At 51.0% G+C, this 12,672-nt stretch overlaps 1 protein-coding gene across 1 annotated transcript in view; it reads left to right on the forward strand.

Annotated features, from left to right (window-relative positions):
- The window catches only part of CACNA1C (calcium voltage-gated channel subunit alpha1 C), a 640,117-nt gene that overhangs the window by 386,982 nt on the left and 240,463 nt on the right, over positions 1-12,672 (forward strand). The window contains exons 4-5 of the mRNA XM_026447798.1: positions 2,342-2,481; positions 11,268-11,407. Of these exons, the coding sequence (XP_026303583.1) occupies positions 2,342-2,481; positions 11,268-11,407 (280 nt within the window). The remainder of the gene's footprint in view (positions 1-2,341; positions 2,482-11,267; positions 11,408-12,672) is intronic.

Below are 12,672 nucleotides of genomic sequence, written 5' to 3' on the forward strand. Positions count from 1 at the left end.
TAGGTGGGTGAATGGATGGATGGATGAATAGGTGAGTGGCTGGCTGGATAGGTGGTGAGTTGGTGGGTAGGTGGATGGATGAATGGGTGGGTGAGTGGATGGAAAGATGAATGGAAGGGTGAGTGGGTAGATGGATGGATTGGTGGGTTGATGGACAGGTGGATGAATAGATGGATGAATGAGGAGTAGTGAGTGGGTGGGTGGGTGAATGGATGGGTGAGTGTGTGGAAAGATGGATGAATGGATGGGTGAATGGGTAGATGGATGGATGGATGAATGGGTGGGTGGGTGGATGGATGGATGAGTGGGCAGGTGAATGAAAGAGTGAAAACAACTAGCACATATGAAAGCACCTGACACCTAATGGGTACCCAACTTCTGTTTGTTTCCCTTTCCTTTTCCTTCTTTCTCATCTCAGCTTCAACTTTCTGGGAATACGGAAAGAAGTGACCCTGTCGTTTAGTGGCAGACATGAAAGATCTGAACTATCACGGGTTGGGGATGAGGAGATGGGCTGAGTGGCTGTGTGACAGCTCCTGTATTCCTATTCCCACAGACATCCTCAGGTTCCCCTGTGCTGGGATGTCTCATGTATTCTCCTTCAACATGGCCCTGATGTACATTTTAACCCAACACCACCTGACTTTAAAAGATTGGAACTTCCCACACACTGTGATTTGTTCCTGGGTCACAACCCCAAGGGAGCCGCCTCCCTAAATGCATTTTATGGCACAAAAATGGGCAGGAAGGGAAGGACAAATCTGCCTCTGAGATGCTGATTAAGTCTGACCCCCGCACTCTCTTCCCACTGCCTCTGCGTGATCTGGGCTTTCATCAGCATGTGAGCTGGTGGTTCTTCCGGGTACCTCAGAAACACCTGGAAATTGTCTACAATGCACATTTCCAGGTTTCACAGCCAGGAGATCTGTTTCAGTAGATCTGGACAGCGCCCAGAATTCTACAGTTTTTAATTTGCATCCTCAAACTGCTTCACAGTGAAGCTGGCACTCCCTACATGCCCAGGGGATTGTGATGGAGTGAATGGGAGCCCAGGTACCTGAAGGCTCCCTACAGAGCTTTCCATCCAGCTCCTGATGGCCCTGCCTTGGAGGACCCTCCCAGCTGGCCAGGCAGGAGGAAGTGGGCCTTCGTGGGTAACACTCCTCCTTCAGAATGTGGGCGAGCCTGGAGCACCCCCTCACCACTGCTCCCACATGCACACACCAGAGCTCCCTCTGACTGGCAAAGGAGGGGAAAATGGGTCCAGGGGTTCTGAGCCAAGTGCCCACTTGGGGCTGTGGACAGGCCCGCCCCACTCTGGAGGGCCTGTGCCTAAATGCAATATGGATGGGTGTTTTGTGGCTCCAGTGAAGGATGGCTGAGGCTTCTGCAGAGGCGAGCAGTGGAGCATGAAGGCATCCAGGCAGCCTTTGCCTGGTGGGGGCCATTAAGGCTCTGCGCTTGGGATGGGGTGTGGGAGAAAGCAATTAGTGGCGAGGGAAGAGCATGAATCAGCACAGAGTCGGCTCGCTCTAATTGAGCCAACAAGTTTTTCCTGTTTGCTCTGGGTTCCAGGGATGGGAGCTGCATCCTTAACTGCAAAGCCCTTCTCCAAGGTGTCGGGGAGGAAGAAGACTATCTTCTGCCCCTCGAGGGAAGAGAAGGGCTCTTTCCATTCTCCACCCCCACCCAGTGCCTGCCTCCATCCTCAAAATGCTGATTTTCTCTGCTGAAATGTTTGATGTCTTTGGACAGAAGGTTTTATTTTCTTAAGAAAGAGATTTCACATTTCTGGATCAGTGTATGTGAGCAGGTGGCCTCTGTCCGGGCTGCTCATAAGGGATCTTCACCGTCTCCATTTCTTTGTGGCTGCATTTTCGTTCCGTCATTTGGAGGAACTCAGCTAGTACCCTCCCCAAGACCAAGTCTGCTGTCTTCAGGGCTTGTTCCTGCAGAATTGTAGCACGATTTTCCAGGAACTCTGCTTTATCCCCTTCTCTTTTTGCCCTGACATTGTTTCCCTTTAGATGGAGACATTGTGACTTCTCGTCTGGGAGGGCGCAATAAAATGTCAACTGATTAACTAAATAAAATGTTTCAAAAAATAGCAAATTTTTCCACTAGTCTAATATTTACATTTTAATGGAGGAACTTTGACGAAAAAAAAAAATCCCATAATCCCCAGTAGCTTGGTGCGGTCGTGGTAGAGCTGTGGAGTTGCTAATTTGGCCTGGCTGTCCCCACTTGTCTTCCATCTACTTGTGAGATCTGCTGGTTCCAAACTTTCCAAATCCTCAAACTAATGACTTATTTTTCTCTCTTTTCTATTTTTGTTTCCTAGGAACGAGTGGAATATCTCTTTCTCATAATTTTTACGGTGGAAGCATTTTTAAAAGTCATCGCCTATGGACTCCTGTTTCACCCCAATGCCTACCTCCGCAACGGCTGGAATCTGCTCGATTTTATCATTGTGGTTGTGGGGTAAGTATTCCTGCCTGTCTCTTTTCCTTTATCTTACCAGTGTTGCAGAACTTTTCCTTCGGTTAGCTGAAGACGGGGTCCTTGTCATACAGCCACGAAAACTGAGGCTCGCAGATGATTTAGAGAGTGAGAAAAATGAGATTTATTTTGCTAAAGGAACAGAAAGGGAAAGAGAGATTCTTGGCAAAGTGAGAGCGTGTGCTTCCTGCCCATGGGCTTCCCGCCTCGCAGACTGAATCCAAGGTTTTCCCCAGGAAAAGGAGGGGTCAGGTCTCCCTGCTGCAAACGGTGGCGTGAACGTCTGTGGTTCCACCCCAGTGTGCGCTCCTGCCAGTGTGCAGGCTGGCTGGAGTTTCTCTGGGGACCACTTCCCACCTGGCTATCTCACCAGTACATCCCCCTTCTTCCTTCTGTAGTATCTCTTTTCAATTCGGTCCTAACTGTGCTGGCCTTCGGGCAAAAGAAAGGATCCATGAAAATCATTTTGAATTCAGACTTCCCCAGAGGGACAGGATGTGCCCAAGAACACCCCTCTCTACCACTCCCACACCCCTCTCTACCACTCCCACACAGGCACACACACACACACACCCCTCTCTGCCACTCCCACTGCCACTCCCACTCAGGCATGCACACACACAGTTGGACCTGAGTGCTCCTAATGGAACCCACGCTGCTCGGTGCCGCTAAGGATGTCCTCTTGCTTAAGGACTTCGTGTCATCTCAGACCACATCTGGTCCCGCAGTTCCTCTGCCAGTTTCCCTGCTGTATCACTGAGCACATTTGGGACAGCTCATCTGTGAGCATGCAGTCTGCAGGTGTGGGGTGAGGGTGGGGCGCACATGGGCTGTGCCTGTGCTCTGGACTCGTACGGAGGCCACATCCCCATTCTCACTCTACAGGGGGCCTGGTTCTGTGGCCCCAGGGAACCAGACTGCTCAAGACAGGTGGGTGAGAAGGAAACAGGGAACTATGAAAGGCAAAGAGGACAGGTAACCAAACCCCAATCAAATGCAGCTTCCCCCCAGACACCCTGCTCCACGGTAGCATAAGAGTCCGTCTAGGCTTTCAAAACAGCAATGCAAAGAATCTGAAATAAAATGTAGAAGTGATCTCCTTATAAATAAGTTAGTAACCCCACAAAAAGATTCTCCATAAACTATTTGTACCTAACAGGCCTACTACATACACTGGTGAAGTGTAGGTTATTAAAACGCAGGTGATGAAGTTCCGTCAACACATCCGTCTTGTCATAGGAGGGAGCCCACTGCAGCAGATTTTACTTTGAGAAGAAGCCGGCTCCTTTGGGCTAGTCCCTTGTTACTCTGAGCCCAGTGAGTGCTCAAGTGGCCGCCACCTTGGACTCTCCCTCCCTTGAAATCCTGGCAGTCTGCAGAGTCAAGGCCAAAATGTCAGGAGCTCTTTGTCCCAGAGGCCTATTTTTGGAGGATCCTTTTGTGCCATCCCGGAGGAGACACAGCCATTGTGGATGTCTCCAGAGCACCCGCCGTTCACCATCTTGTGAGAGTGCCTGGTCTTTACTGCAGGAAATAACGCAGGAGGACGTCGAGATCATTTGCGAGTTATTTCCTCGTCTCTGGCCATCTGGATGGTTCACGAGGTTGCTTGGAACCACGTTAGGGGTTCTTTTTTTTCCTCTGTTGCGTTATTTTGCCTGGCCAATGAATGATGCACTTTGGCCATATGAACCTCAGGAATATTTAGGTGATACGAGGGGCACTAAGGTTATTAGTGTCATTAGCCAGGTCTAGCTCTGGCTCACAGCACTTGGGGTGTGCATGCAGCTATAGGAGAGATTTTGCGGCTTCTGCTCATGCCAGAATAAACAAAGAGCGGCTAAACGCATGCTTTGAATAGCTCAGTAAACCATAGCCAAAGTCCTTAAGGTGGGTTGTTCCAAATGCCCCTAAATCCTTTTCAGACTTCGGCATCTTTCTCAAGGCCTCAGTCTCCTGGGAGCCTTTTGCACATGCATAGAAAAGAGCCTTGGGAATGGGAGCAGCTGCTTCTGGGACCAGTGGAGGGATGAGGGTGACTTGCAGGGATGAATTTTGTTTAGGCAAAATTTTGGAATTTTGGAGTGAGTTGGAGTTGATTATATGTGCTTTGCCCCATATGTGATCTTCATTAAATCATGAGTCGGGGAAGCAGAGACAAGAAATACAGGGTGAGTAGGCACCAAACAGGAGCCCTGGGAGGGAGGGGCCCTGCCTGGGTTGACAGGGAGGCAGTACAGTGGTGCATCTCTAGCCTGTGCTTCATGCCTCACCTGCAGCCTGTCTGGACCCAGCTTCATCCCTTAGACTCTTCCCCACAACCATAGGGGGCCAGGCTTTTCTGTGGGGTCAGCCCAGATTCCAGTCACATCTCCCTGGGGTCTAGGCCGTGAGGCTGATGAAGAGGGAGGCATCCAGTTGTGTGCTCCTGTTTCTTTTTCTTTTTTTTTTTCTTTTTGAGACAGAATCTTGCTCTGTCGCCCAGGCTGGAGTGCAGTGATGCGATCTCATCTCACAGCAAGCTCCGCCTCCTGGGTTCACGCCATTCTCCTGCCTCAGCCTCCCGAGTAGCTGGGACTACAGGCGCCCGCCACCTCGCCCGGCTAATTTTTTGTATTTTTTAGTAGAGACGGGGTTTCACCGTGTTAGCCAGGATGGTCTGGATCTCCTGACCTCGTGATCCGCCCGTCTCGGCCTCCCAAAGTGCTGGGATTACAGGCTTGAGCCTGCGCGCCCAGCCGTGTGCTCCTGTTTCTAAGCCACAGAGGTTATGACACCAGCAGTGGCCCAGCTTGTGGTTGTACTTGCACTGGGACGTATTTGGCACTTAGTCTCTCTTTTCCTAAGGGCTCTTCATCCTGTCTAACTCAGCCCATCCTTGTAACGATCCGCCATCACTGGAGGGTGCAGCTTACCACCTCTCTTCAGTCCGCCTCCTTTTTCTGCTTCCTTTGCAATGTTAAGTAGTAATATTAGGTAGCCCTTTGCTTCCCTGGGTCTCTTGGAAAATATCTGCTATCCTTGGCCCCTCCTCTGTAGCTGTAGGGAAAGGTTTCTCCTGGCCTCGCACACAGCTGGGGGAGCCTGACTTGCCCTGGAGAAAGGTGACCTGCCTGCCTACTGCCTGAGTGCCAGGCTGAGAGCCTCGTCTCTGCATTGCTATTCTGGTGGCACATGACACTGGGCATTTCTTTCCTTCCTAAAGCAGAGGCCTCTTGGTGGTGGGACTGCTGAATAAACACGGAGGGACTGTGGTGGCCTCAGATTCACCTCCGCCTACCCAGGGACCGTAGATCCTCAGTGGATCTCCTGCTCAGGAGGTTCCAGGTTCCATGCCAGCCAGTGAGGCTTTGTTGCCCTACCTCCCTAGCAGGGTGGTGGCCCTCCCTTTCCCATTATCTGGGCCTCACGACCATTCGACAGCCTCACGATCCTTTTCTTCTAACAGCTCCACTGCCTGGCTACAGATTTGCCAAACACAGCTCCCAGAGCAATCCTTCAGCCAGGCATCCACGTCAGATCCTAACCCTTACGGACCAGTGGGCACCAAGCAGTGGTTTTGCCTTTAGAACGTCTCATTGAGAAGAAATACACCAGCCACTCCTCCATCCATGTTTGGATTTTCTACCCTTTCAAAATTAAAAGCGGATACTTAATTAAGAGTCGCCACTTGAGGCAGGAGTTAAGGGCAAGTTGTCTAATCTCCACTCCCTTCACTGAATCCTATTTTGTGAACATCTTTTACTCCGATAAGCATATTGCTTTCTTGCAGGAAATACTGGGAACAAAATCGGGTTTGCATTTGGAATGTTGTTTGACAAATCTGCAGACGGGTCTTCGTTTCCTCTGGTCTCTGATCTAGGCTTCAGTGGAAAGAACATCTCCCTTGTAGAGAAAGAAGCCCACTGCCCCATCCTGGCAACTTCTGCCTGGGATTCAAGGCCTCAGCAGCTCATGTAGGAAGCTGTCAAGTTGCCAGGCTGAGAGACACTGCAGATACGGCCTGGACAGGGTCCTCAAACTTCATTCGGCTGCAGAGCCCGCTGTTGAGTCTCGCTCAGAGGTCCAGTACACAGACCAGATAGAAGGGACGTCCTCGTGGCCAGGCGCGGTGGCTCAAGCCTGTAATCCCAGCACTTTGGGAGGCCGAGACGGGCGGATCACGAGGTCAGGAGATCGAGACCATCCTGGCTAACACAGTGAAACCCCATCTCTACCAAAAAAATACAAAAAACTAGCTGGGCGAGGTGGTGGGTGCCTGTAGTCCCAGCTACTCGGGAGGCCAAGGCAGGAGAATGGTGTAAACCCGGGAGGCAGAGCTTGCAGTGAGCTGAGATCCGGCCACTGCACTCCAGCCTGGGTGACAGAGCTAGACTCCATCTCAGAAAAAAAAAAAGAAGGGACATTCTCTGGACTAGAGGAGCCAGAACCTCAGTCACTCAGCCAGTCAGTGCCTGGGGGCCTCCATGGAGCATTTCTAGGCCAATTCCCTCATGGCTCAGCCCTGCCTGGCCCTGAACTTCTGCTAGTGCATCTGGCTAATCCCCCAGCTGCAGCTTCCCATTTCTAGCTCCAGTTACCTGGGACATAAGTCACTTAAAAGTTCAAGCCTATTGCTCCAAAGTTGCCCTGGCTCATAGTTCAGACCCGATATGGAGACCCACTCCTCATACCTGGGCGCCCTCCTTAATCCCAGGCCCCACTACTGAAGAAACATGACCCAGCGTGTAGTGCACTCTGCTGCCATTGAATCCATTGCATCCTCTCTGGGTATAAAGGACAGAAATCGCCCTGCACGCCCTTTCCCCTATTTTTCTCGGTTGCTATGAAAAGCTCAAAATTCTTGAGTCATCCGTCATCACCCGGACTCCTGTTCCCATGTGGCTCTGTGTATCCTCTGATCTAACCCCTCCTTTCTCACTACCCCACGGCGGAAACCTTCCCACTGTGCCCTCCCATCCCCATAGTCTCTCGCCTGTTCGGGGTCAGTCAACTTTTCTGTAAGGGCCAGATGCTGGTTTTCATCTTTGCAAGCCAAGTCTCTGTTCCAGCTACTCCACCCTGCCCAGCAGCAGGACAAGAGCGGTATCTCCATGAGTGGGTGTAACTGAATTCCAACAAAACTTTGTTTGCAAAACAGGTGGCCCAGTTCTCAGTTTCCTTTCTGGTCACTTCCAGATTCTCCCATGAGGGCAGAGCTTTCTCTGCTGTCTCTCAGCAGGCGGCCACTTCCTGTCCCAGAAGTCTCCTTCCACTGCACCAGGTTGCCAGGTCTAAGGGGGCCCTGCCAGCTCTTGATTTCTGCTCCACTGCACCCCCCCACCTTTTGACATTTGTGTCATCAGATCCTCTATGCCTTACTTCTCGTTACTGCAACCTTCTGCAGACCTTTGAGTCACCCCTCCTTGTGCCTTTAGGACATGGGCTCTTGGCTCACTCTACTTCACTCCAACACTCACTTCTTCTCTACCTTCCCTGCAGTAGCTTCTTGGTTCCTGGATATCTGCCTTCTGGGGAGCCTATCTTAGTAGGCCCACTCCCATGGTTATAGCCAATATCCCTGTCACCACTGATAACACCTACCCCATAATCCCAAATCTATACATCCTACTGTCTAACCAGCACCACCGTCTTTCCCGTCCCCTCCCTCTCTCACCCTGACTCCCATGATCCCTTCGTCCCACTGCACTCTAATCCCTTCGTCCCACCGCACTCTTCATCCCTGCCACCATATCCACCCTCCTTCCAGCCAGCGCAGATGCCATGTACCACTGCTGCACTCACTCAAGGCTTGCATTTATGCTCAGCGCATTCTTAGTCTTCTGTCTGTTCATCTTGCACACCTGGAAAAACACCAACCCTAATCAAGTCCAACCAGAGATCTGCTTGGTACCTGGAAAGGGTCAAGAAATCTGCAAAGTTGAGCAGAGTCTCACTTTACACTCATGACCCCCAACCTCGAGGAGGCCCCTGGTGACACTGAGGGCCCTCCTGCTTTATCCCCACTCCATTCACCCTTCTGCTTTTTGAGAGAATTCTTTCAGCACCCTTGCCTCTCTCTTCACACTTCCCATCTCCTTCCCCTTTCACATTTTCGGCTGATGGCCTCGTTCCCCAGTTCCCTGAGAAAGATGCCTTCAGAAGAGGACTTTCATATATTCCCACAACCACGCGTCTAAGCTGACAATGTGCCTTCTTACGGAACCATGGCACACAGCCCTGCCCCTGCACAGGTGGACACCCTTCGTGGGCACCCATCCCCTTCTTGCCAATGAAGGAGCTCCGTCCTACCGGCAGCGGTTCTCTCTCACTTCTATCTCATCACATTTTCTGCCTCTGTTAGATGATTCCCATCACATAGAAAAATGCTGTCATATCTCCCATTCAGAAACAAAACCCTCTTGACTCCACTCCCACTTCTAGTAAACCCCTTTTTCTCTCTACTCATTTACAGCAAAATTTCTCAAAAGACTTGTCTCTACAGTAGCCACATGTGGCCATTCAGCACTTGAAATATGGCTAATCTGAAATGCAATAATAATAATCATAAGTATAAAATACACAGCATAAAATACACAGCGTATTTCAAAGATTTAGTTACAAAACAAGGAATGACAAATGTCTCATGAATAATTTTTTATATTTATTACATGTTGAGATGATAATATTTTGGCTCTGTTGGGTGAAATAAAATCTAAGATCACTGTTAATTTCACCTGTTTTTACTTTTTAATGTGGCTCCTAGCAAAGGTAAATTACACATGCAGCTCACACCTGTGGCTTGCCTCATATTTCTGTTGGCTAGGGCTGTCTATCCTCATGGTCTCCCACTCCTCCCATGCTCTCTTGAACCTATGTCTGCTAGGCGTTTGTCCACATCGCTCCACCAACACAGATGCCTTCAAGGTCTGGATGGTCTTGATGTTGGTAAACCCAGCGGTCAGTGTCCAGCCGTGTCTCTGCAGCATGTGACACCACCACCTGTTCACTGACCACTCGCTTCGTGGGGCACTGTCCTCTCCATGTCCCTGCTCTGCAGTCAGTCTCTCTTGTTGCTTTCTCCTCTCTTGACCCCTCAGTGTGGGAGCACTGCAGGGTTGGGTCCTTTCACATCCTCACCTTCTGCGCTGGCCTCCTAGGTAGTCACATACAATTTGACTTTAAATATGAACTATGCAACTACTGCGCTTTTATCTCCAGCTTGGACCTCCCCACTGACCTCCAGACACAATAGAACCAACTCAAGATATGCATTTGATGTCCAAGCAACAACCCAAACTTCAAGAAGTTCTCGGCAGAACCCTTGATGTCCATTCCACCATATCTCATCATTCCTGTTGCTCACGCCCAAACTGTTGGAATCTTCTCTGATTCCCCTCTCTTTCTCACACCTCACATCTAGTCCATCAGCCAGTCCCACCAGCTTTATGTTAAGGTAAATCTGGTATCCAACTTTTTCTCACTACCTCCAACACCACCGCTCGTTCTGAGCCACCAGCGTCTCGCACCTGGGTGACTGCAACAGCTGGTCTCTGACCTCGCCCCTGACAGGAGAGTCTCCCACAACAGCAGAATGATTCTTTTAGACCTGTAGTTAGATCAGGTCACTCTCCTGCTCAAAGTCCCCCAGTGGCTTCTGTCTCAGAGAGGATACCAGCACCTGGTGGGGTTCCCTGTTTCCTCTCTGACTTCCTCTCCCACAGTTCTCCACTTTCCCTGCCCTGCTCCAGCCACACTGGTCGCTGTTGTTCCTCTAACGCACACCCTGCTCCTCCCTTGGGCCCCTGGCTCGCCTGCTTCCTCTGCCTGGAACAGTCTCCAGATAATGAAGTGGGTCCCACCCTCACTTCCCATAGGCCTCTGCTCAAGTGTCACCCGCAGGGAGTTCTTTGTGCAGACCTCTCAGGTGGGAAGGGAGGCAGCTCTCACCCTCTCTCTGCAGAGCCCCTCGCTGCCCCTCCTGCTCAGCACCCATCACTCTAAGCTGCAGTGTCTGTTTACTGATTGCTCAGTTTATTGTCTGTCTCCCTGCTAGAATGTAAGTTCCATCAGGGGAAGGGCTTTGTCCATTTTGCTGTAGCCCCAGTGTCTAGAACAGTGCCCGACACGTCACAGGTGTTCTTGTTTGGTGGAGGAGTGAATATGCCAGCTCAGACCTACAGTGGCAGGGCCGAAAGCCCTGCATCTTGGTTACATGCACGTGTGGTTTTGCCCCACTTGAGACCTTCTTGTTTAACCACTGAACCGTTCATTCATTTGTGCAGCGCCCGCCTCCTGAGTAGCCACCGAGGCCAGCACAAAGGAGATTTCCGTGGGCCGGGAACAAGTCAAAGAGAGGGGGTCTCTAGAAGGAAGGAGGTGGGGAAATAGAGCACGTGGCTGCTGGCACCCCTGGGAGGGGCACTAGGATATCATGGAGAGGGCTGAGGGCTCCTCAAGGAGATGAGGACTGACGACAGACGTCAACCTACTTCCCACTTTTGTCCAGCGCCTGTCCGGCTCATGCCTTTATGATGGCAGAGGGCCTGCCCCTCAGCTCGCTCAGGCTTCCCTGGGCCATGGTGGCACCCTCGGCATGGCCACCACCCACACTGAGGGGATGTCAGCTTACAACCACCCACAGACTCCACGCACGCCCACAGCGCCCAGTCCTGGGCTGGAGACCCCTGCGCAATCTGCTTTTCCGGGCTGCATCCAGAGGTCAGAGCCCCAGCTGGGCAAAAAAAAAACCCAGTCCTGACAGTCCTTCTCTCTTTCCTCTCTTCTAGGCTTTTTAGTGCAATTTTAGAACAAGCAACCAAAGCAGACGGGGCAAATGCTCTCGGAGGGAAAGGGGCCGGATTTGATGTGAAAGCGCTGAGGGCCTTCCGCGTGCTGCGACCCCTGCGGCTGGTGTCCGGAGTCCCAAGTAAGTGAAGCCTGTTCTTGTGTACGGTGTTATCTCCTCACCACCTTCTGCTGTTCTTTGCTGAACTGCCAACAACACTCTACAAAGGGACCTGATTTCATATAAATGGAGGAGTTTTTGTTTTTGTTTTAAAATGAGTTCCTTTGAGCTGCAGAACCCAACTCTGATGTAAGTACCTTAAAACGCACTGTGGTCCCAGCTCCTGGAAACTCCTGGAGACAGTTCACAGCAGTCACTCAGCCACATGAATACTACATAAAAGAAGTAATCCCGTGGCCATCTGAGCCACCCTGGAGGCCCTGGGATGGGGATTTAAATACATTTTGCAGCAGAAGAGCCAGGTGGCTAATCCCCGAGGCTCCAGAGCACTTTAGCCAATGAGATTATCTCTACTTTCTGTATTTTTCCAAAGAACAATCAGGAAAGCATCGGTGGATGTTCTAAAAGTTCTGTTTTGACCTGTCTCCCAGCCCTCTCCTCCCGTCCTGTCAAACAGGGCAGTCCAGGCCTCAGGAGCCCCACTGGGGACACCACGCCTGTCACTGTGAGAAGTGATTTTACCCAGAGAGAGAGGAGGGTATTCAGCTCTCTGAATCAGGGGAGGAGTTTGGAGAGGTTATTGTCTATCCGGATGTCAGTCACATGGACAACACCTCTTCTGCCACTCCTGCAGAAGCCTGGCCCATTATGGATGCACCCCCGGTACGGAACACAGTGGCTTCAGGCCCCCTGGGGAGGTGCCAGCAAACGCCAGCCCAAGGTGCTCCTGGGAGCTCAGTCCACTTTAGGAGAACTCCTCCTACTCTTTCCTCTTCAGTTTGTGGTGTCTGAGAACAATTCTGGACTCATTTGCTTAAATTTTACTTTCAGTTCAGCTCCAGTAGATTTGGCCCATGACTCAAGACATAGGAGACCTCTCAGACTAGGCTGGGACCAGATGAGCTTGGAGATGGGGTGAGGGACAGGAAGACAGATGACCTCCAGGTGCACAGCCTCTCCTACCCATGCTGTGCACTGAGCACTTGGTACCCAGTGTGCTGCTGGTTGGTGTCTCATGGAGTCATGAAACCGTGGAAATGTGAGGGGCTTTGTATTAACCAGTTATTCATGCACGGAACAGTGAAAAGGTCTTCCTGTGACTTTAATTAACTAGCAATGGAGCCAAAACTAGAATCAGTTCTCCTGATTTCTAGACCAGCTCTCTTTCCTACCACACTGCACTGCCTCTTTTAAAGAATTAAGTGGTATATATCTCTTGATTGTCT

Source organism: Piliocolobus tephrosceles, chromosome 10 (genome assembly GCF_002776525.5).
Source record: "Piliocolobus tephrosceles isolate RC106 chromosome 10, ASM277652v3, whole genome shotgun sequence".
Classification (NCBI taxonomy): domain Eukaryota; kingdom Metazoa; phylum Chordata; class Mammalia; order Primates; family Cercopithecidae; genus Piliocolobus; species Piliocolobus tephrosceles.